Source organism: Eucyclogobius newberryi, unplaced genomic scaffold, assembly GCF_026437365.1.
Source record: "Eucyclogobius newberryi isolate DKJ021-1_F unplaced genomic scaffold, fEucNew1.0.hap1 SCAF_21, whole genome shotgun sequence".
Classification (NCBI taxonomy): Eukaryota; Metazoa; Chordata; class Actinopteri; order Gobiiformes; family Gobiidae; genus Eucyclogobius; species Eucyclogobius newberryi.
This window is the reverse complement of record NW_027315846.1, coordinates 20,155,837-20,180,393: the sequence shown is the minus strand read 5'-3', so window position 1 is coordinate 20,180,393 and position 24,557 is coordinate 20,155,837. Positions and strand designations below refer to the sequence as shown.

At 41.0% G+C, this 24,557-nt stretch overlaps 1 protein-coding gene and 1 long non-coding RNA gene across 3 annotated transcripts in view; one reads left to right on the top strand and one right to left on the bottom strand.

Annotated features, from left to right (window-relative positions):
* LOC140371073 (uncharacterized) overlaps positions 1-20,914 on the bottom strand; it is a 45,610-nt gene extending 24,696 nt beyond the window's left edge. Inside the window, exon 1 of the long non-coding RNA XR_011928424.1 lies at positions 20,715-20,914. This is a non-coding gene — a long non-coding RNA (uncharacterized lncRNA). The remainder of the gene's footprint in view (positions 1-20,714) is intronic.
* Positions 1,770-23,809, top strand: ppm1aa (protein phosphatase, Mg2+/Mn2+ dependent, 1Aa). 2 transcript variants are annotated; one of them, XM_072458350.1, is made up of 6 exons: positions 1,770-2,158; positions 2,745-3,591; positions 3,662-3,779; positions 3,870-3,981; positions 8,818-8,875; positions 23,651-23,809. In XM_072458350.1, exons 2-6 carry the CDS (start codon positions 2,755-2,757, stop codon positions 23,684-23,686), a joined length of 1,161 nt encoding a protein of 386 aa, XP_072314451.1. In that variant the 5' UTR covers positions 1,770-2,158; positions 2,745-2,754; the 3' UTR covers positions 23,687-23,809. The 2 variants fall into 2 exon arrangements, with proteins under 2 accessions (XP_072314451.1, XP_072314452.1); XM_072458351.1 differs by lacking the exon at positions 23,651-23,809 and adding an exon at positions 15,295-20,284 and having other exon boundaries at positions 1,773-2,158.
* The last annotated feature ends 748 nt before the right edge of the window (positions 23,810-24,557 follow it).

Genomic DNA, 24,557 nt, shown 5'->3' with positions numbered 1-24,557 from the left:
GTTTTTGAGGGCAGAGGAGACACACTTTGACTCATCTTCTGTGACACCCTGGATGCATGTTTAAACTAGACACAAATTCGCCTATTGCTTTCTTGTGCAATGCTATTCAGGGGAATGGCTGCTACTCTGGAGGAAGCTCCTGAGAGATTGGCGCACTGTGAATTTAGCCAAAAGTTCAGATTTTTTAACTCCGACATCTGACGCCAGGAACACTGTACGTTGGACATGACTGTGGTAGATGGCAAACACTCCCGCACCGCAGAAACTCTTGATAGCATGGGCACGTCAACGTGCCCAGAAGACAATGGAGATGATCGTGGACTTCAGGAGAGTCACAGCCCCCCCTCACCCTAATAGACTCCCTCATCACCACCGTGGACTCCTTCCGTTTCTTTGGCACTTTGGCACCACCATCACCCAGGACCTCAAGTGGGAGCCCACCATCAAGAAGGCCCAGCAGAGGATGTACTTCCTACGGCAGCTGAGGAAAGCCAAGTTCCCAGCGCAGATGATGGTGCAGTTTTACACGGCCATCATTGAGTCCATCCTCACCTCCTCCATCACCGTGTGGTACGCTGGAGCCACAGCCAGGGACAAACAGAGACTACAGCGCATTGTGCGCTTTGCTGAGAAGGCTGCAGACTTCAATCTCTGCAGGACCTGTACGTCTTCAGGGCTCTGGGACACACAGGTCGGATCACAGCCGACCCTCCTCACCCTGGACACGGACTATTTGAACCACTCCCCTCTGCCATTGGACTCTTGGACACTCAACATCTGTCACTTTAACCATAATGTAATCAACAACCACTGCATTGTTCACTTTCTGTACTACATCAGTAAATTTAACTGTACATTTTGTGTATATACTTTAGTCTAATTTTATCTTATTAGCACATTTAAATATCATTTTAATACATGCATTATTTGATATATCTTGCTTTGTTGTATGTTGCACCTGTTACATCCTGAATAGGAGCTGGCACCTCCCTCCCCATGATCAGCCATGACCAATAAGCACAATGCCGGCTAGAGTGGGAGGAGGGCAGGGGGAGCGGAGCGGAGCTGGCTGAGAGCGAAGCTATAGCTAAACCTAACTACACAAGAAATAAGTGTAGACTATGAGCTGGGCAGTCCGTGTACAGTATAAGACAAAATTACATTTCTGACTCATGGTTAGCCAGGACCCTTCTGTCCCCCACCTCCATATATATATATATATCAATATCTCCAAGGATTCAAGGTGTGGCAAACATGTCGGAAAGGCAAACCTCAGTAGAAATTCATAATTTTCAAGGTATTTTTCAGCCATGATACTGTGGAACATTTAAGGCAAGGCAATAACATCCCCAATGTAGACAGACAAGCAGGCAAACAACCCTCCTCCAGAAATGTTACATAGGGCACCTTTAAAGATTACTTGGAATGGAGGCGGGAGTAATGTTAAATGTTAGGTTGTCCAAACTAGATTGTCTACTGTGCCTTTTTTGGAAATTTGTTGAGGAGAATAGTTTGACCTGGCTTGCTTTGCAACTACTTAGATGTGAGTGTACCAGGACAAAAAACAAATATCCCAGGAACAATGGCTCTATTCAGATCTCCTCCTAGGTGGTAACATTGAATGGATTTCAATATATATTTCATTATATTTAATAGTTCGCATCTAGCGCGGCCATTGATCATGCCTGTGCCCTCTAGTGCGGGCACAATACGCTGGCTCTACTGGGGTGACGTCATGTGTTCCCAAAGCGCAGCCTGCAACATCCGGGCCCTACGCGGAGGCTCTCTATGGCTAAAGTTAGCTAGCAAGCTGTCAAGCTGTCAAGTGGAGAGGCTGGGACAAACGTTTCAGCTTCCCCTGCCTCGGCCACTCAAACGCTGCCATTTCTTTGAACAGAATTCATTATAAGCCGTAGTTTATGTCGTCAGCTGGGATAATGTAACTCTTCACGGGCGCACGTCAACAGAGACATTCGTAACTATAATTAGATGCATTTAGTGCTGAGTGACGATTATTACTTGCTAACTGGCTAGCTAGCTTAGCTGTGCGTCGTAAATTCGTAATTTCATCGGGTTTTCCATTCCGGTGCAACCAATTAGAACATATTACAGATTTGTCCTGCAGTTTTGCTCCTGCATATTCGTTATTGGATTTTTGGTAAGTCGCTGGGTTAAGCAATTTTAAATGTTGACGTACGTGTGGTTGTAAGCTAGCCTAGCAGTGGCACACAGAAAGGCCATGGGCTGCTTTTTTGACGCTTACGTTTACTAATGTTAGAGGAGGCCTGTCACACTTTGAATTGCAGGACGCGGCTATAGCCCGCGACTTTCTTTGAGAATTGTTATGAATTTGCCTCAAAAGGTTTCTTGTTGACATAATGAAGTGTGTCTTACATAACGACGTTATGCTGCATATATCTCTGTAGCTTTCGTGTTAACTGTCACCATTTCTTACTAGTCGATAAATTGTTTTATTTTTATTGTAAATTGAAAATTGTTATAGGATAACCCAACCTTTTTAAGCAATATTATTTGATGAAATAATATTGCTTAAAAAGCAATATTGCTTTTTAAGCGTTATTGAATGCTTTTGCTCAACAAAAGCATTCAATATCTGCATCAAAATGTCAATGCATATGTGAAAGAAAATGCATGATGTTGTATTCACTTTCAACACTAGATTAATTCATTCTAAGAGTTTTATACCATTATAACTTGTCCTTATCTTGCCTTGACAATTCCAGGTGGGACACAATGGGGGCTTTCCTGGATAAACCAAAGATGGAGAAATATAACACTCATGGTGAGGGGAATTGCCTGATGTATGGTCTGAGCAGTATGCAGGGCTGGCGAGTCGAGATGGAAGATGCACATACAGCAGTCATTGGTCTCCCTCAAGGGCTGGACCTTTGGTCCTTCTTTGCGGTTTATGACGGCCATGCTGGCTCTCAGGTGGCCAAATACTGCTGTGAGCACTTGCTTGAGCACATCACTACCAATTCAGACTTCCAGAGTGCCCTTTTGGAGGAAACCTGTGTAGACAGTGTGAAGAACGGGATCCGCACAGGCTTCCTGCAGATTGATGAACATATGCGAACCATCTCAGAGAAGAAGCACGGAGTGGATCGCAGTGGTTCAACTGCAGTGGGAGTGTTAATTTCTCCCTCTCATGTGTACTTTATCAACTGCGGTGACTCGCGTGCGCTGCTGAGCAGGGCTGGGGCTGTGCACTTCTTCACACAGGATCACAAACCCAATAATCCCTTGGAGAAGGAGAGGATCCAGAATGCTGGTGGCTCCGTTATGATTCAGCGTGTCAACGGATCCCTGGCTGTGTCCCGAGCTTTAGGAGACTTTGACTACAAATGTGTGCATGGGAAAGGCCCCACAGAGCAGCTGGTGTCTCCGGAGCCTGAAGTTTATGCAATAGAACGATGTGAAGCAGAAGATGAATTTATAATTCTAGCATGTGATGGAATCTGGGACGTTATGGCCAATGAACAACTCTGTGACTTTGTGAGGTCAAGGCTAGAGGTGACAGATGACCTTGAACAAGTCAGCAATGAAATCCTTGACACTTGTTTGTACAAGGTATGTATTCATTAGTATATTAGTCGTTTACTACTTTACTAGATAATTGTAAGTTTTTTTTTATTGACAGGGGAGTCGAGACAATATGAGTGTTGTGCTAGTCTGTTTTTCTGGGGCACCCAAGGTTTCTCCTGAGGCGGTAAAGCGTGAACTGGAGCTGGATAAATACCTGGAATCCAGAGTAGAAGGTACAGTCTAAGAATGCTAAAAGAAAAAAATGGACACAGAAAGTTTTTCAACAAGTTGCCTTTTTCACTTTGTGTTTTTTTTCTCATCAGAAATAATTAAAAAGCAAGGAGATGAAGGAGTCCCGGATTTAGTCCATGTGATGCGGACATTAGCATCTGAAAGCATCCCTAACCTTCCACCTGGAGGGGAGCTGGCAAGCAAGTAAGTTTGACAAAAACGGTATTGTTCATGTCAGGGGTCAGAAATGAAAATCTACTGAGGGCCAGTTTGAAAAAAAAAATCTCCAAGCAGAGGTCCTGAACATCATTGCGTCTCTTAGGGCCATGCAATTAACTGAATTTCAGTGACAAAAACAATATTGTGCCCCTTACAAAAATGGCATGAACAAAAGGAAACAATTCATTACTGACTGGAACAATGTCTTTACTCCGTACAGCACTCAGTTTTATAATGCAGGTGGTAATGTCAGCGCATCTTATTAAAAGGGCTTAAGTGAGCCACAGTGTACATCTCGCTATCATTTTAGGCTGTGCTAATGAGAGCCACTCGCTTCTGCCTTTTTGCTGCTTTTCCTATTTGGTCTTTGGACAAGAGCTTTCCACACCAGTGACCCATGGGAATATTTATCTATGCAGGACCTGGCTTTAATTTGTTCATGTTTGAGTTTTCAGGAAAAGGTATTAAACTTAACAGCGCCAGCTCCGGCACTCCATTAGCTTCTTCAAAACTTTCCGGCATCTTCAGCAGACTGCTTCATATTACTCATTTGAAAAGCAGCTTCATGGCAAAATGCACTGAAACTCATCTAAACTCAACTAAACTAGTTCTGTTGTTTGCACTTTTGGGTTGGTTGTGTTCACATGCACTCGTCATTCACCCCAAACCCTGCTCCATGAGTGTGAGACATGATGAGCTGACCTTCGCACTTATTTCCATGACAACGAGCTTAAAGCAGAAAAAGCGGCGTGATTGCACATACACTTGCCCTGGTGCTGTACGGGGTTAGTCTTTTGATATATACACATTGAGAGTGAAGCACATTGATGGCGGCAGAGACAAACTGTCTAGAGTGGTGCTTGGTGGCTTTACCTGCTGCACAGTTGCGTCTCATGCGCAGACGCGGCGCCGTGAGACGCGGCGCCGTGAGACGCGGCTATGTGCTATACTTGATTTTTGCTGTCATAAAAATGTGGAAAAAGAAAACTAGTTAATTTTAAGCTCTTAGCAGTAGTCCACATGTATTGCTAACTCAATTAATTTTGCTTTTTTCCCCCGCTTTTCACAACTCTTTGGCCAGAGCAAGTTTTGCTGTCACTGTAAAACCAACAGCAATTAGCATGCTAACAGTAGCGTTCCTGGTTTGCGACAGTGCACAATTTTAACAATTTCACCCTCTGAGCTGCTTTTACAATGTATCTGTTCCAACTAATTCCACTTTGTAGAACAGGGCCCAGGTCTGGAAAGCGGTGTTCTTGCATGACAGAACACTTGATTTTTCTTTTTCTTACAATTCAAATCACTGAATGATTGTGCATTATTGACAAAAGATTTATACTGTACTTTTCGAACTTTATGCCGCTACTTTTTTCCCCCACGCTTTGAATGCGGTCATTACAACGGTGCGTCTAATTTATAGATTTTACTGGCTATCGGCCACTAGGGAGCCATCTTGCTGGAAGCACACACATTTGACACACTGTAGACGTCGGTGGGGACGCACAAAAACGCAAAGACACGCGAGCACAAACATTTTATATACAGGTCTGCAGTTTAGAACATGCTGCATTGAAACAAGTATTTCTTGGCCCGACCTGCCCCACGAGTCAAAAGACAACCCTGCATCACTATCGTGATATTTCTGTATAAATATCTCATGTTACAACCATGGATCATATTATGAGATATTTACACAGAAATATAGTCTATGGTAATGATACACAGGTTGTCTTTTGACCCATGAGTCAAGTCTGGCCAAGAACGTTTGTGAATATGGCTCTGATTGTAATAAAACACACAGCGTTTTGAAGTTTAAACTATGAATAAACACGACGTGTCTCTTGGACAGTGCTTCCACTGACGTCTACAGCATGTCAATGAAAAAAGTAGTATTTGAAAAAAAAAAAAAAGTGTACAAGGTGGAGACCACCTGTGATAAATTGAGTTGATTGAGCTTGATTCTGAAAAGCACACACCTGTTTATATGGGGTCCCACAGTTAACCAAGCCATGAAGTCCAAGGACAGGATTGCATCAAGGCACACATTTGGAGAAGGGTACAGAAAAAGATCTGCAGCATTGAAGGTTCCCATGAGCATAGTGGGCTCCATCATCCGTAAATGGAAAAAGTTTGGAACCACCAAGACTCTTCCTTGAGCTGGCTGCCTGGCAAAACTGAACAATCGGTGGAAGGGCCGTTAGTCAGGGAGGTGACCAGGAACCTGATGGTCACTCTGACAGATCTCCAGCGTGTCTCTGTGGAGAGAGGACAACCTTCCAGATGAACAACTGTCTCTTCTGCATTCCAACATCCAGGCCTGTATGGTGGATGGGCCCAACGGAAGCCACGCCTCAGTAAAAGGCACATGACATGCCTGGAGTTTGCTAAAATGCCATAAGAAACAAAATTCTCTGGTCTGATGAAACAAAGATTAATCTCTCTGGCTTGACTAGCAAGCATCATATCTGGAGGAAACCAGGCATCCCTTATCACCTGACCAGTACCATCCCTACTGAAGCATGGTGGTTGCAGCATCATGCTGTGAGGATGTTTTTCCAGTGACAGGAACTGGGAGTCAGGATCACCAGAAAGAAGAATGCATCAGTGTACAAAGACATCCTTGATGAAAACCTGCTCCAAAGCGCTCTGGACCTCAACTTCCAACAAGACAACAATCCTAAGCGCACAGGATAGCAAAGGAGTGGCTACAGGATAACTCTGTGAATGTCCTTGAGTGGCCCAGAGCCCAGACCTGAACCCAATTGAACATCTCTGGAAAGATCTGAAAATGGCTGTGAACGGACTCCCACCATCCAACCTGTTGGTTCTGCAAAGGAGAATGGGAGAAACTGCCCATGAATAAGTGTACCAAGCTTGTGGCATTATACTCAAAGAGACTGGTGCCAAAGGTGCTTCAACAAAGTATTGAGCAAAGGCTGTGAATATACATGCGCTTTAAAAAAAATAAAAAAACGGCCTTCTTTGTCATCATGGGTATGTTTTTGTAGAATTTGAGGCAAAATACCCGTGAAAACATTCCAAATGCACTGTATATTGATACATATCAATATATTTCCCATCTCTATGGCCATATAATACACTCAAAGTTTTATTCAGAGAGATTCATGCTGTTTGAGTAGGTTTTATTTTCCTGTGCTTCCTGTGTTTGTTGTATTTGTGCACTCTTCATCGACACAACACATTCCAGGGCCAGTTAATGGATCGTTTGGAGTCTAGGTTCAGAAAGACTCCAATTGTGTGCCTTCAAATTCATTTTTGGAAACTTCACTGCTCAAATGCAAAATACAAGCCTATTGGTGTGTTTTTTTTCACTGTGGACCTGTTACAAGTGGATAAATGTGAGCACAGACAAATTTGATCGGCATTGAAAAATACGAGCCAGTGCATGGACATTCTGCTGGAGCTGCTGGTGTGGCCTTTCTTGCTGTGGTTTTGCAAGGTTACGCGCGTAAACGCTGTGGTGTGTTTTGAGCGTCGGACGCGGTGGGTCGGGGCCATTCCAGCATCGGATGCGCGACCGACGCAGAAAAGTTGGAAAAGCTGAACTTCTTGCGGCAGACGCGCTGCAGCAACCAATCGGATATTACTCTAGTGACGTGCCGAAATGCAAATCCAAGATGGCGCCGCGGAAGGCTGCCTCTGCGTTTTGGTGCTTGTTGTTTTGTCTGTATTCTTTGTCCATTGTTTTGTATTCATTGTTCAATGTTTTGTTGTTTGTGTTGCATCAAATCACCAGGACAAGTTCCTATGTTTGTGAATTTTGTTCATTGACAAATGGCCATAAACCTGATTCTGCCTTTGCACTATCTGGAATAAGACCCAAAACAAACCCTGCAACGATCAAAAAAAAAAAAAAAATCCTCAAAACGCAGCTCTTGGAGCAAATAAAGATATTCACTAAATATATTAATATTATATAATAATCACATTTCTTGATGGTGGATAGGCCTATACACCATGTAAAAGTATGTTTAGGGTGCATTTACCTTTGGAAATAATGAAGGTACATTAAACCATCCTTGGAGGAAAATGCAACCCCATATGAGGCATATTTAGCGAGAGAGACTACGTCACGGGGTGGGCGGGGGAGCCAGATCAGTCTTCACAAGGGTGGGGGCGAATCTCAAACTAAGCCTTTGTGAGTGGGGTCCATGGTATGGGTGATATTTCATAACCATAATGTTATGGGTGTTGCACAACCTTTATTATTATCAAATATACCCTTAGGATAGACTACGAAACGGGGAAAAAAGCATGATATGGCACCTTTTTTTAAAATATATATTTGCGATATAAAGGATTTGGCGTGGCGCGCAGCAGACAGGGAAACGGGCGTGCTCGTCTTCACATGCTCTCCCGGGACCGCGCACAGGGATGGACCTGCTCCGTCACAGACTCTCGCAGGATTTTGGCGAAAAATTGCGCTTCACACGCTCTTATCTTTTGACTTAATACCGCTTTTTACATTTAATTTAATGCTATTTTGCGTTGTCGGCGGTACTTTATAAAAAATATATATATCATTTATTTTATTTATATTGTTATATTGTTAAATAATGGCCAAAATTATCATGACTAAATTGACTGTTGTAAAATACCACTAGATAAAAGGTTGAAGTCAACATTGTGACTTCAACCTGACTGAAGTCACAATGTTGTTGTAGACAACTTATTGCCTAAACAATTGCAGCATTTACCACTTGCAAATTTAATTTGCAGACCCCTAAATGTATCGAATTATATCACAGTAGAATTATTTCAACCTTTTAAAGTGATTGTATGTTTTCTCTGTGTCCGTAGGCGAAGCGTAATCGAAGCGGTATACAACAAACTGAATCCATATCGGAGTGATGACACAGTAAGTAGAGAGCCTGGCTACATAAAGTAGCATTTTGAATGCATGTTTTTATGTGTTGCCCAATTTATAGCACTTGCATGCTTTTCACTATCACTGAACCACATGACCTTTTGTTTGTTTAAAAAAAAAAAAACATGTTCTTGTAATAGCAGAAATTATTGGGTTTCATTTGAATCTGTATTTACTTGGCATAATTACTTATTTCGAGTTCAGAAGTGTCTATCTTCTTCCGCTTATCCGGGGCTGGGTCGCGGGGGCAGTAGTCTAAGCAGGGACAGTCAGACTTCCCCCTCTCCAGACACTTCCTCCAATTCCTCTGGGGGGATCCCAAGGCATTCCCAGGCCAGCCGAGAGACATGGTCCGTCCAGCGTGTCCTGGGTCTTCTCCGGGGCCCGGGTGCCTGAAACACCTCCCCAGGGAGATGCCCAGGAGGCGTCCGGAACAGATGTCCGAGCCACTTCGCCATTCTCTTGGCGTGGAGAACCCCCGGTTCAAAAGACAACCGGTGTGTGTAAATCTCATGTTACCACGTGGGCACCTGCGGTTTATTGACTGGTGCAGCTCGTAAATGTACAATTTGTTTCTTTGTAAATTTTGTTGTAGTGGCTTTTATTCAGGAGCGCTGTATCACCCGAAAAGTACTGTAGCCTGTAAACGCCACTGTTTTTTGTGATTGCTGCCAGAAACTGATATAGTTCTGCCTGATTTATTTAAAATAACAGGGATTATTAATGTCCCCCTCACTATCAAAAGTCTAGCGGTGTATTTCTCCCGTTCTGATTGTTACGCTGGGGTTCATTAAGGTGTTCAGCGTGCAATGGAAGCTGGTTTAGATCATAAAGTGCAAGTTGGCCCGAGTCGAGGCCGTTTAGCTTTCAAATCACAAGCAAACTGCACTAGTGGTTGCAACTGTACCGAGACCACTTTCTGGAGGTGATTCTTTATTCCTGGCCTGCTTTCACACCAGTCCAAGCAGAACATACTTGCAGGTGTTCCGAAATCTAGTTCACTTTAAGTGCACAAACGGTTTGACTCCCCATGAAGGCATTTCCAATACCTGAAGTCATGCATTTCCTTGATAAAATTGGCCCAATGTCCAGATACAAACTGAACATACAAAAACTGAAAACCCTACTGCCGACCCTCTTCAACATTTAGAAAGACCTATCCATTCAAATAGCAAACGGAATCCCTTAAATATTTAGGCGTGGTTCTCCATGAAAATTTGACATCAATTTTGGAGGAAAACGATATCCACCTCTTTTCCTCCATAAAGAAAGACCTCGAAAAATGGAACCTTTTCTCACACTTAAGTCAATGAATTGAAACTATAAAAATTAATTTTCTGCCCAGATTTACCTAGTTATTCCAGACTCTTCCAGTTTCCATCCCCAACCGGCTGTTTAATGAATAGAATAAAAGAGAGAGTTCGTAGAGTTTTTTTTTTTTTGGAAATGGATGACACAAACGGCACCAACAACAGGACTGGACCGACATCATAATGGACATACGGAAAATGGGAAAAAAATCGCATATGGACTGAACTTGGAAAAGGACAAATCTGACATAAACTGGACTAAATGGGACTCAAATCTGACATGCTTTAACTGCCCCCCTTTTTTTTTTTAGGGTAAAAAATGTATATATTTTTAAATCAGAAGAACACATCTGTTGCAGATCAAAAATCAAAACAAACTGGTAGTTTAGACGAGTATGAAGAAATATTTGAATCTGAGGTGAGACGTTTTGAAGTTTGCTCTAAATATCATAGTGATATTTAAGGGGAGATATCCTCAGCGTTTCAGTCATGGCAGATAAAGGGTGTCAATCTACAAACTTGAGTGAGCAGAATGAGTCGCTGTGCCTCAGACCCTTCTGCATTCAAAATAGGCATATGAGGGGCTGGCGCAGCAGGCTATTGGTCCTGTTTGTTTTCCCAATCTTTCTCTCATTCTTTGCCTTGCTTCCAGGAGAAATGGCAGCAGGACTCACTGTTCATTTGTGCTGTCCACTGTGACCTGCAGAAGTAACTCATATTTGTTTTTTGCATCACCCTTGAAAAGCAGCTTCTAGCTCCTCCTCAGTCTCTCCTCCTCAGACTCTGGGTCTGAGCCTACACTCAGTATCTTCTCCTTCTTTAAGCCTCTCAAACTAAAGTTATTTGGAGTAAACAAGTCTAAACTGATCGTTTAGGAGCAAAATTAGTCAGTTAATGTCTGAAGAAAAACATTGCGTTTATCATGGGACGCAAGTGAATGTAACTTCTTAGACTCGGAATAAACACTGGATTTAGGTTTAGCAGCAGATAGCCTCGGTCCACGAAGCTATTGTTTTCTTCCCTGTTGTTTTCCTGTTTCTGAAGGCACAGCAGTGTTGACTCTTTCATTACCAAGGCTTAACATCGCAAACTGATATCGGTGGTTTTGGACTGAAACCGATAATACTCGGACATGAATATTGCCGATACAGTTCTTTTGCAACAGGTTTTAGTTGCATTATGTGACAACCAAAAGCAAGGCTTGACATCACCATCACCAACGATGTTTTGTAATTAAGAATAAGTCTACGTTACAGTTATCAGTTAAAGTAGCATTTGATTTGAATATGTTTACTTTGTATCTAGGTCAGGTCATACTGTAGGTAATGTTTATAGAATGTTAAAGAATTCTACGTGACATAAGCATGTTGAAATTTTCTTTAGTGTATTCAACTCAAAAATCAATACCTATTAATGTTTTGTACGCAGATGCTATCCGCATGGTCCACCTCTAGGTGAATTGAAGAGAATTCGAGCAGTGCAGACCAAACCAGAAACCACCTACACCTTCTTGTGTCTGTGATTCATGTTCAAATCACAAACCACAAACCTGTGCCATGACCAGGCGATGCATTCAAGCCTCTTCATTTAGTTTCTTTTTCACTGTAGACCTGGTGGCTCCGCTCAAATTTAATATCTATTCCATTTTGAAAGCCAGTGCTCTGCGCAGATGTCCTGCCTGAGGTTCTCATTTGGCCATCCTCACTTTTGCACTGCTTTGGTTTTGTTACCTAATGTGCATCAATGCTGATGCTGCCACTTTGTTTGGGGCCATATAAAACGTTCACACCACGGCGTCAAAGCATTCAGTTTACATTCAAAGTCTACATGGTCCTGGGCGTCCAGCATTTTTGCGGCGCCATTCCTGCTTTTTGGTAGTCTGACACATTTGAGCGTCGAGCATGGGGCTAGAGCAGCGGACGCAGAAAAGTTGGACTTTATTGTGGCTGACACGGCACAGAAACCAATCAGAGTTTATGCTCCAGTGACGTACCTACGCATTTTATTATCTGTAAGCTGGACCAAAACAAACCCCGCACCTGAAAAAACTCATCCAGAGGCAACTCTTGGAGCAAATTATAATATTCATTCAACTCTGCTCACCTCTGAAGCCCCTGTGCCGACTGCCTCAATTTTTGGATTTTGTAAAGCAAATACACCAAAGCCACACTCGGGAAACACAACTCCTCCACTGCACATGTGCGCTGGACGCCTCAGAAGCACGTCTGTTGGAGTGTTTTTTTGCATCTGCCTTCAAATGTGCAGGCGTGGCACTCGAGAGTCCAGTGAGAATTTGGACGCCATGGTCTGAACACAGCTTTATTGAGCACCTGACATGTAGAGCGGGGCATAGTCACAGGGGGTCCCCAGAGCAACAAAACCAGCACTTTTTTTGACATGTCTTAAAATTGCGAAAGATTTTAAAATCTTCTGGTTTACAGCCGGCTTAACTTTTTCTACTTATCAACATGTTTTATCTCACCTGAAAGCTTAAAGCCTCCTGATGTAGGTTTTTAAATTGGTTTTGTTGTCAATCAATAGATATTATAATTGTCAGTCAAATGTAGGGCTGCAACTAATGATTATTTTGATAAGTGATGATAAGTTGATTATTGCATTGATTAATCGAATATCCTGATGAGGACCACTTATAAATAAAATATTAGGTTTCTTGCATTTTATTTAATGAAGTTCTGTAAAACACATCTCACATGAGCTTAATGAGCACACTGGGCTTATTTTAAATAGTGTTATTTTTTCTGTGAAATAAACAAAATGAGGTAGAATATAATCACCATTCGTACAGGGCGGGAGTGAGGAGTGTCAAATGAAGGCATGATTGGCTAACTCAGGGGTGGGCAATTATTTTCCCTCTGAGGACCATATTCGAATCGAGTTAATTGGTGGAGGGCCGACTGCGTTAATTGGTGTTACAAATTCTTATCATTATAAGCACTTTTTTGTAAAATATAGGCTATGGAATCTATTATTATTATTTCATGTGACCTCTATTCAGGACAGAAGTGCAGACACATGTTTCACATAGTTAAGACAGTTAAAGATAAGGAACTAATCTCTTGAGGGGGGGCCAAACTAAAAGGTGCCGAGAGCCACATCTGGCCCCTGGGGCCACAAATGCCCAGGTCTGGACTAACTGCTACTTCTACTGTACTGATAGATAGATCACACCATCAAATTGCTTACTATCACCACACTTCAGATTTAATTACTAAAAATGGAGCTTATGGTAAAGTTTTTCTTGAAGACCAAGAAAATTAGTTGTTGCAACCCTAGTCAAATGTCAACGTTACTTGAACATGTTTTCTTCTTATCTGAAGGCCGACATGGGTTGACTTTTTTAAACAAGCACTTTTGACACCTTTCTAGGGCCTTTTGCTTTGCTTATCTGATTGGTTTATTCCCCACCAGTTTATCCAGCCCGTAGAGAAATGTTTGATACATTGATTTCTATAGTAATGTAACTGTGGGTTTGTGTATGTGGAGAGGAATAGACTTGTATCTTATTTCAAAGTGTTGAATATAAATATTTATCCTGATAAAAAAATGAATAATTTCAGTGTCAACCCCAGCTCTAAACCACAATTACCATGAAGGTTCTCTCAAACAAGAACAAGCAGGTGAATATTGTGGCGTGAAAGGTTTGCTCACATTCTAGTCTAAATGTGAAAGGAAGTGTCTCATCAGGGCCACAATGGCTGTATTCATGCTTTAGTGGCACTAGGTCAGCACTAGGAATTTTACACTGTCTTGTTGTGACTTCACCTTGAAGGTTGTGATGTATTTTACATGAGGGCAGTTTGTAGAATTTAATCAGAACTTGGTGCACTTTTTAATACATTTTACCAGAGTTACTTTTACTTAATGTAGGTTTTTGTGCTTTTTTTCATTTCACATTTTCTTGTGAGAGGGGCACTGCTGTTGGAGTTCAGCAGTTAGAACAAAGGACCGCTTAAAAAACCAGGAGGTGCTCAACGTCAGTTTAAAAATAGCCTGTGTTCGTGTTCATGTTCGAAAATATAGTGTCATAAATCCGGGCCATTACAACGAGAGATTGATTATTTTTGAACGAAATATCCAAACTGATCCATAAATGTTGGACCTCATCATTATTTGTTTGGCATTGGCTTCTCAAACTTGTGATCGTTGTCAGTTGAAAGGACTTTAAGCCAGAAGGTTAAAAGTTTAATGAAGGCGGCATTTTCTAAGACTTTTGACAGATGATATTGAACATGCCATTGTTTGTTTCATATGGATTATCTCGTTTTATATATCGTAAAAAAAAACACTGAATATAGAAAAACTGGGCCTCATTGTGTCACCAGCCCAGTACTTATTGCTCTTAACACAGGTTTGCTCAGATGAGGCCCTTGACTCTACAAGTCTGTACCCTGGAGTACCCATACTGAGGATTTAGAAACGCCCCCTAACGCAGGATTAGGGGGCAGGACTATTGATCAACAAACCTGCTTCAATTATTGAGTCGTTTTAGAATATTGTGCTATACAATAATATAATATATATATATTATAACTAGGGTAAAAAGCTAAATGTCTTCCAGTTTTCATACCCGTTGCATGCATTGTACTGAATCTGTGTAGGCTTGTGTGTATATATATATAATGAGTATGAGTAATATGTATAGATATTTAACACACACACACACACACACACACACACACACACACACACACACAGGTCTAAACTTGTGATTAGTAACCATGTGATTAGTAACCAGCACACACACACACACACACACACACACACACACAGGTCTAAACTTGTGATTAGTAACCAGCTTTAGGTTACATGTCGACATACCTCTCTCATTCTAGAGGCTTAACCGTTACAGTGCATATTTGGACACTTCCTGACTGCTTTGTATAGTGTAACTAGTGCTGTGCTCTTTTTGCCTCCATTCCGTCACCCTGTCCATGTAGCGTAGTGGTTCTGTTGACCCATCTAGTCTCCCCCATGTGTCCATTTACCGCTGTGTCTGTTGCTCTTTGTACAAACTGTAATTGTAACTAGAACTGGTATGAAGACTGAAGACTTTCTACTTGCTTTCCCTCTCTCATCAAGGACTCGGCCTCCACAGACGACATGTGGTAACCCAAGCACCAGCTCTAACACAGCGTTTACACCGCACCACCTCTCCAGACCACAGCAGCTCGCTCAGAGGCCCCTGTACCTCTGGGCTCTGGGTTTTCAAGAAGGGAAATGAATGAGAGGAGGGAGGCGGAGATGCATGCACACAAAGGTGTTAAGTGCTGCACCAGTCCACTCTGGATTCAGGATCCCCAGCGTCTTGTCTCCATCTGTCCTCACCTTTTACTCTCCTCTAAAGTAACCCATAACAAGTGAGTCCACAAGTTTTTTGTTTTGTTTTTTTGTTCAATTATCCGCTTCAGTAGAAAGTTTTATTTTTGGCTGTAATTAATTTGATTTACATTTCTATTTTTGTGTTTGTATACTTCTGTTTTTGTGAAGTGCAATTGTCGTGTACAAATGGCCTGTATTTATGCAGCTTGATTTTAAGTTAAAATGAAAAAGAGAACCTTCCATGCACTGTCTGCCTTTTCCTGCCCTTCTGGAACTGTTCCAAATGTCTGTGAGTGAAGACTTCTTCTTTGCCCTTCCGCCGCACAGCGCTTTCCTTCTCATTCTAACAGTTGTACTCTGAAGAAACGGGTAAATGTATAGTTGACAGCACAGTAAGCTCTCTGTACCACACCATTAACCCTGTGCTTTTATTGTATTTTTATTTTTCTATGTGCATTTCTGAACATGCTTCTATTAAACTTTGTAAGACAGAGCCCTGAACGCGTGTGTGTGATTGTGTGAGGGCTCGTGTGTGTCAGTGGAAAGGGGAGTTCTGAATGTGCAGCTCCTATTCAAATCCATAAATCTTAGTTCTGCCCCAATCCACATCTTCGATCACAACGTTTACAAGTTGTTGGCTTTTTTCAAATATTTTATAACAATCTGTAACATATTTCAGCATTCTGTGGAATCCCTGAACTGCCGTTGTAAATTGGTATACATGCCGTTTTTATTTCACACAATTTCTGAATTTTTCTGTTTCTGAAAAAGATAACATTTTTAGCATGTTTTAACCGTAACTGTTTCATTTCTCTTGTATTGACAAAAAAATAATTTCCATGATTGTGCTGTTCAGCGACTCCGCTTTCCATCTGGCTAAATTATATTCAAACATTGGCTTTATGATAGGAAATGGAAACCTTTAAAGCTACAAGATTCTGACATTGATTTTGATTAATTCACCTTACCAGTCCAATCCACATCATGTTTGAATTATATAAGAATAACCTGTTTTGTACAACCTTTGTTGCCAAAACTTTAAGTATATCAAATCATCATAAAATATTTTTCAAAATTGAACCCAAGAACAAATTCCAGTTTCCAGTTTCACAGCACTAAGCGCCTCCCGCTGCATGTAAAACACAGCAGCTACAGCTGCTGGAGCTCGACTTTGGGCGATCCGCTTTCCCATATATACGTCACTTACATGAGTTTGTATCAACAAATCTTAAAATTAAAAAAAAATATTTTTTTAAATTATTTTTTGCCACACCATTGTTGTAAATTCATGTATGTATATATTTTTGACTTTCATAGAAGCTAGTTTTTTGCCATAGACATTCATGATTCGATGTCTGGAGTCATAGGTTATATTCAGTCCTATTGTAAAAATTTAGACAATCTTAACCTTTTATTACATGGTCCATTATGTTTTGTGTAGATACATTCTTTTACCTGCTTTAAATGTGCTTTTGTGGCAAAAGGATCAAAGATCACATGGAGTTGATTTTAAATTGTCCTAAAAGTATTCAAGCGTTTCATGCTTTTCTTGAGGCCTCTTTAGCTGGTTCCAAGACAGTAGTACTCTGTGAAGCGCACAGCACGGACCATGCGCAGTCCAAAGGCACTTCTATAGACTTCATCCGGTTTACAGTACTACAAGTGCGCCAGAAAAAACAAGAACTCAATCTGAGCAATTGAACATTTGTTAGGAATGTGTTTCATTTTGAGGAAGCACTTGCAACAGCCATGTATAGCTACCACAGCCATTCTAGTCTCACAACACAAATATTAGGCTGCAGTCAATAGTAAATTCAAGTGGGATTGTTGTTTGTACTGTAGAGTCTGGCACGTGACAGCTGTAAACCCAGACAATAGAAATAGTGTTTAAGTGCTCTTGCCTTCACTCCACACACTGCTTTTTACCACATAGCATGTTAATCACTTTACACTGCAGCTCTTAACATTAAAACTGGGCAGGACACTATGACAAACATGTAATAACAGTTAAAATGTTATATTTGCAATCGTTTATATTTATTTTTTTCAGTTCAATGTAAAATGTTTTACATGTATAAATGAAACTGAAAAACACAGAACCCTGAACATACAAAATAAATAAAGGCAACAAAAGACATCTAATCAAGGTTCAGCACACATTGTCCAACAGAGAAGTCCTATTTTGAAATGTAACTTATTTTCTTTCTAATCAGAATTAAAATTGTAAGATTTGGAAGTTCTCAACTGGAAAAAAACTATTTTTTTTGAAAGAGCAACACAATCACACAATTGTTAAGTGGAAGGGAAATTATAAATTGTTTCCAGATATTTTTCAATATAAAACACTAAAGAGTGTGAAACTATTCGGCCTCTTTTTTTTTTTTCCCTGAGTGCAACCAGTTGCTGTCAGAAGTTGCCTGATGATTTTTGACCTATGATAGAGTCCACGTGTGTCTAATCTAATCTCAGTATAAATGCAGTTTGTTAAGAGAATGTTGAGGAGCAAACGGCATCATGAAGTCCAAGGAACACACCAGACAGGTCAGGGAGAATCTTGTGGAGAGGTTAAAAGCAGGGTTAGGTTATAAAAAGATTTCCCAAGCTTTGAATATCTCACGGAGGACTGTTCAATCCATCCTTTGGAAATGGAAAGAGCATAACCGTCCACCAAACCTTACAGGCCGAAAAAGGCACTGATCAAGATGCAACCAAGAGGCCCATGGGAACTCTGGAGGAGCTGCAGGGAATCTGTCCACAGGACGACTATTAGAAATCTGCCTTTATGGAAGAGTGACAGGAAGAAGCCATTGTTGAAAAACAGTCATAAGAAGTGCCATTTGCAGTTTGCCAGAAGCCATGTGGGGGACACAGCAAGTGCTCTGGTCTGAGACCAAAACTAACACAGCACATGACTCTGAACACACCATCCCCACTGTCAAACATGGTCATGCTGTGGGGCTGCTTTTCTTCAGCAGGGACAGGGAAGCTGCACAGAGTTGAGGGGAAGATGGACGGAGCCAAATGCAGGAAGTTGTTTGGATCTGCAAAAGTTTAAATGGGCAAAAGTGTCAATATGTAGGTGTGCAAGCCTGATAGACACACCCCAAAAGACTTCCACAAAGTATTGACTCAGGGGGCCTGAATACCTTTGCACGCTACACTTTTTATTTATTTATTTTAATCTAGAGATGATGTAGAATTGTCGTTTTGTGTTGCTCTTTCACAAAAAAGGCCAATAAAATGTATTAAAGTTTATGGTCATGACGTTACAAAATGTGGAAAAGTTCCAGGAGTACAAATAATTTCACAAGCCCCCCGTAAATGTATAGGCATCATAACATCCATGCAGCCCTATCCAGTCCCAATTTTTAAAATAAAAAGGCTCACTTGGATGTCATATCTTAATTAATGGTGGTCATTAGAGAGCTTTTACCTGCTGTACTTTATGACGCCAATTTGCAGCTTGCATCAAAAGGTTACTTTATAAAAAAGCGAACTGCCCCCTCCCTTTTAACTTTGCTTAACAGAATTAACAGAATTGCTTAATAATGTTGTGCTTGTGTTGATAAAATAGTTGAAACTGACTGTAATTTGCCCCTCATCGTATATAGCTCCTGTCATGACTGAATTATTTCCATTTAAAAAAATTAGATATAAATGAATATTAAGCCGTCTTGGTTGCCTTGTGTGCCCGATTCTCTAATGCACAAGGCTGTCTGGTCAGGTGTTCTTGGGTTGTGTGGTAAACTGTGCTACCCTAACCGACGTAACTGTGGTGGTTCTTTCCCCATCACTCAGAGATAAGCTAACCGATTTGCCTTACCTGATGTTCTGTATTCCCTGAAAGTGTGCTGCACCACAGACACGGCATCTGTGAGACTTGTGAAGTTCTGAGACTACATCCAGACCTAATCAGTTCCTTAGACCTTGGCTGAAGTCAGAGAACCTCTTAATTTGATCAATCTCTACTGCAAATTATACAACCTGATTAATCAAAACTGTCTCTATGAAAATAGATAGGGCTGTTCCACTGAGATGAGTAAGAAGACAACTTTGTATAGAAAAAAGGATGGTCCGTAAAGGTCTGAACCTCTGTCAGTGGAAACACAAGTCATGCTGTAGCTTTGGGGCACTTTGCTTTCCGATGTTGGTGTGTGTTTCCAAGTCTCTGTGTTGGGAAAGCCCTGCAGAGACTGTCCTGGTTCAACAAGGTACGAGCTTCCAGCATGTGGTTGGTTGGAAGCTCTTCTTTTACCATGTTTTTGAATTTATAGGAATAACCTAAAGAATCTGAAAATAGTTTTCACCTCAGATGATGTCATACCAATTCAAGTGTTAACATGGCAACCGCATGACGATGTGCACACATGTGGGATAAATATATGATTACATGCAGTGATGGCTTTGAAGTGATGTAGATAAATATTGTCATGTTGATTCAAAAGCTTGTCAGAGGCCCCTGTGAGTGATTTTAAAATGCTCAATAACTGTATATTTTGTATTCTATTTTAGCTCCAAAGGAATGGCTAGAAAACATGTTTAAAAAAAGCTTTGTTCCCTGAACTAAATCGTACTTTTTGTGTTGTCAATTGAACAAATTGCATTCCTTGCCTGTGAATTGATGCATTTTTCTCCTTGCTCCTTACATCTCTTCTTTTCCTTCATTTCTTTCATTTTTTTAGCCTTTGAAGTTTGAAGAAATTTCTAGTTTGCAGAATGTATTACTAAATAAATGGCTTGTCATCTTGTATCTCTTATTTTATCAGTCTTTATCTGTTTGCATAAGTGTAATTTTCCACACTTGCAAAGAACATTTCTGTGCAGAGAACCATCCATGCTGGTATGAGCTGTCACTCATTCAGTAAATATGGACAATAAAAGGTGCGTCTTTTCTTCAGCATGCATCCTGTTGCAGAGTGGATCTGTGAGCTACACTTCTCTCTGGTTACCTATAGAGGTACCTATAGAGCGAAACATGCAGGGAGGTGTTATTAAGCTGTAACAATTGTCGCTACAGGGTCTTCTTACTGTGCTCTTGAGTTTTCATTGTGATGCAGGGCACTATTTTTAATTGAGTGAAATAATTGAATAAAATATAATACTATACGTACAGGTAACAAAGTTTTCATTTTCTACCGCTGTTCCCCTGGACAGGGGCCAGCATGTCACAGGGTTAACACAAAGACACAGACACAGATGAACATTCACTCTCACATTCATTCACTAGGGCCAATTTAGAGTTGCCAATTTACCTAACACATGCATGTCTTTGGACGGTGGGAGGAAGCTGGAGAACCTGGAGAGAACCCACGGTAACACGGGGAGAACATGCAGACTCCACCCAGAGAGATCATGTGATGTTGGTCTGGCCGGGGAGTTGAACCCACGATCTCCTTTTGGGAGATGAGAGCGCTAACTAAAAATAAAATGTTTAAATATTGAATTAATACATGTACTCATGTGACACATGCGTCTTGGTCATACATGAACAACCCGTGAAATCCCATGGTTCCCAGTCCAACATCTTAGATAGCACCTTTTTCCTGGAGATAAAGAAAATTAACCCAGTCCTTTTTTCTGATCGTGACCAGGGTAAGTAACGTAAGAAAACGGTTTAAAGTTTCCCTGTGGAGAAGTAGAATGTGTGCTATGAGTGCACGAGACAGACCTGTGCTGGGATGAGGGGTCATACTAGTGACTAGTCCACGCCCCCCAGGATTAAGAACTGTGGGAGAGATTACTTTAAATGTCAACATAATTTCATTGGCTGTGTGAGAAGGTCAAAGGTTCAGGCAAGACTCAGTGGCCAGCAGTTAACAGATAAGCTGTTGACACTCTCCTGCTCCACATGAGTTAATGCTACAAGCCTGATTGAAAAAAAAAACATTTTCATTTTTTTATATTTTATATGTTGAATTGGAAAGTCCAGCAGAGATTCAGAATCAGAATTCTAGGAGAGTCCTTAACCCAATAATTTAGTTTTTAGGTTGACATTTTTAGTATACAGAAACCTCCTGAGACGCTAGGAGAACATGCAAACTCTACACCAAGCCCTGATTGACAAGGATGTTCTTCCTATGAAGCAGAAGAGCTTTGGGAACCATCATGTTCCCAAAACCACATGATTCCTCAGCCAATGGGAACTCTAGTAACGATAAGTTGGTGTGCTGCCCAGTGGTCAAGTGGTTATGTCCCAGCACATGCATGCCAGGCTCCAGGTGCCGATCTTCACACAGTACACGTGTGTGTAGTACGGTACCTGTGTGTAGAGAGCACTGCAAGCTTTGCGCACTTTTCTTTCACTTGCTTCTAATCTGCACCCCTACGACCACCACCAATCCTCACACGTAACATGACACTCATAGTGGTGGATGACATGTCCTGCCTAAGGACTCAACAACAATGCACACTGGTCCAAACGAAGTTTGTACTTCCGACGTTGAAGATCAGCTATACTGAGCCACCCCAATCCGAATTATACATCAAACTTATGAAGACATAATAATTTTGAATTAATATATTTAATGGTGTAAAACCTTTCGCAGCATCTCACTGTCATACTTGTCATAACTGAAGTAGTTGCAGACGACTTTGCAGGCCACATTCATGCTGTCATACATAACATCCGTCTGTCTGACACCTCCCTGTCCCTCTGTGGTGTCTGCCCTGGGACAGCCTGCCTGGGCTCTGGAGATGGTGCCGGCTCACAGATCCTGTCATGAGGCGCGCCACCTTACCTCGTTAGTGGCAAAAAGGCGGTGCCGGGTCCCTGTGTAAGGATTAATGTCAGCTGTAGCCAGGGGCTGATGCCTGGTGAGCTGTGGATCCACATATGATTTATGTGTTATGGCGTGAACAGTATCTCTGTGCATACTGTTAAAGTAGGCCCCAGAGAACAGTTACCTTTAAAGCACATAATGTAGTGTGCAGGGAACAGGAGTGCAACCCATATCTACACTCTAGAAAGAATTCTAGTAGACAAAATACTCTTGTGAAACAGAAACCTATAGTTAGTGTGACTTTCTTTAACACTCATGTACAATATAATAGTCTGACTAAAACCAGTCAGAAGATGGTGTGTTTTCGAACTAAAAAACGTAACATTCTCCAGAAGTTGAACACTAAAAGTTAAAAAAACGAATCTGTTTTTTCTTTGACCAAAATACACAGCATGAAAAGCATGAAAGATATGTGTCTTCTTGTGAATCATGTAATCATCTGTATTCTGCGGATGACTGAAAACTCCTGAACTAAACAATAATGAGGAGGAAAATCAAATAGAAACACTGCAATTAAATTGAAGGCAAGAGTAATGGCTGTGCACAGTACTCTTCACAAAAGGATTTGTTCTAGGAGCTGAATTAAAACTCATCTTGTGTGAGTTCCAAACCTACAAATAAAGCACACGTTAATTATCCAATTATTGTTGGGCCTTTGTGTTCGTTCATCTCCAGTCAATTCAGCAGCGTTTTTTTGTGTTTTCGAGACATGATTGTCTTTAACTGAGAATTGTATTGATGCCACTGATTGCGTTCCTTTGGAGCTCTGTTTACTCAGGCATGATTCTGGAGCCTATTTGCCTGTCCCCATCCCTGCTGTGTCCCACCTTCTCGTCGATGCATGCCATCTGCAGTTTGTCATGGAAAGAACCCAGGTTCAGTCATTCTCTGTGTCTGCCGCCTGTGTGCCATCCTGTATGTCCAGTATGTGTGTGTGGGTTCTGTATAAGCACCTGTGGGTGGCACTCTGCATGCCTTTATGGCTGCGTTCACACTTGCACGTTCACCACATCCAAATTTTGACTGAACAGGGACTAAACCCAAAACTAAACCTGGACAAGATCAGGACTACCTTTATATATAGTGTAATATATATATATATATATATATATATATATATATATATATATATATATATATATATATATATATATATATATATATATATATATATATAGTATATAATCAGTGAGACTACCCAAAGATCATAACTGGGACAAACTAGGTCCACATCAGGACTAAAATGACCTCAATTTAGGATCAAATAACGACAATAAGTGTGAACGCAGCCCATCTCTCCACACATCTGGTTCATATGCACCTTGCTCTCTCCTCAGGACTCAGATATCCTGTTTTTCCGTGGTTTCAGCTGAAGTTCATCATCACTGTGGAACCACTGACCAGCTGTTCTCCGGACACGTCTGAAATCATGACATCCCAGAGTCCACCATGAGCTCCCACTGGGTCATACATAAAATGAGGCCATTAAAGTCACCCTCACATTTTGAATTTGAACTGTATTTTTTGTGAAGCAAACTGTAACCAAAAGCATCTTGTACTGCTTTATAAAAAACATGTTTGGCTTTACAGTAAACCTCAAAGTGTAATCATCATCTGCTGCTGTGGCACTGCTGACTGTACTCTGGTGCTTTTTAAAAGATAATGTTCTTTAAAAGAAAAAAAATGCATATAAAGAATTCTACTAGTCAGTGAGGAGAAAGATGTATTTCAAAAATGTTTCAAATCTCATGACCAAACCAAAAGGTAATTTTTGCCTTTACATTTAAAGGGAATAAGGGAATAGAGCTGCCAAGTGAAAAGGGAGACGCAGTAGCACAAAGCAGTAGCATAAGAATACTAGTCTATACGGCAGGTTAGACTACACATTTCACTAAAATATTTTTGAAAAACGTAAACACAATTATATTTCAAATTTTACTAAACATTTTGCCTATTTGTCCAGAGATTAATCCTTTTTTAAAGATTTATAATTATACTTGGTTGGACATGGGCAGCAAAAATTACACAAAACACAAAGTGCAGTTTTTAAATGAGGATTTTTTTATTATTAAGGGAAAACAAAATCCAAACCTTCACGACCCTGTGTGAAATGGTGTTATTTGTTAAAACACAACATAATTGTGGTTTATCACACCTAAATTTAAGTTCTCTAGCCACACCGTTTGTTTTCAATCAAGAACTCACTTAAATAGGACCTGCCTGACGAGGTGAAGTAGAACAAAA

What these genes read in the sequence shown, in the direction of transcription:
- ppm1aa (XM_072458350.1), top strand. Translation starts at nt 2,755, where the DNA reads ATGGGGGCTTTCCTGGATAAACCAAAGATGGAGAAATATAACACTCAT. An exon ending in CCTGGAATCCAGAGTAGAAG is followed by an intron (nt 3,780 to 3,869) that starts GTACAGTCTAAG and finishes TTTTCTCATCAG; the next exon opens with AAATAATTAAAAAGCAAGGA. An exon ending in CATATCGGAGTGATGACACA is followed by an intron (nt 8,876 to 23,650) that starts GTAAGTAGAGAG and finishes CTCTCTCCTCAG; the next exon opens with GACTCAGATATCCTGTTTTT.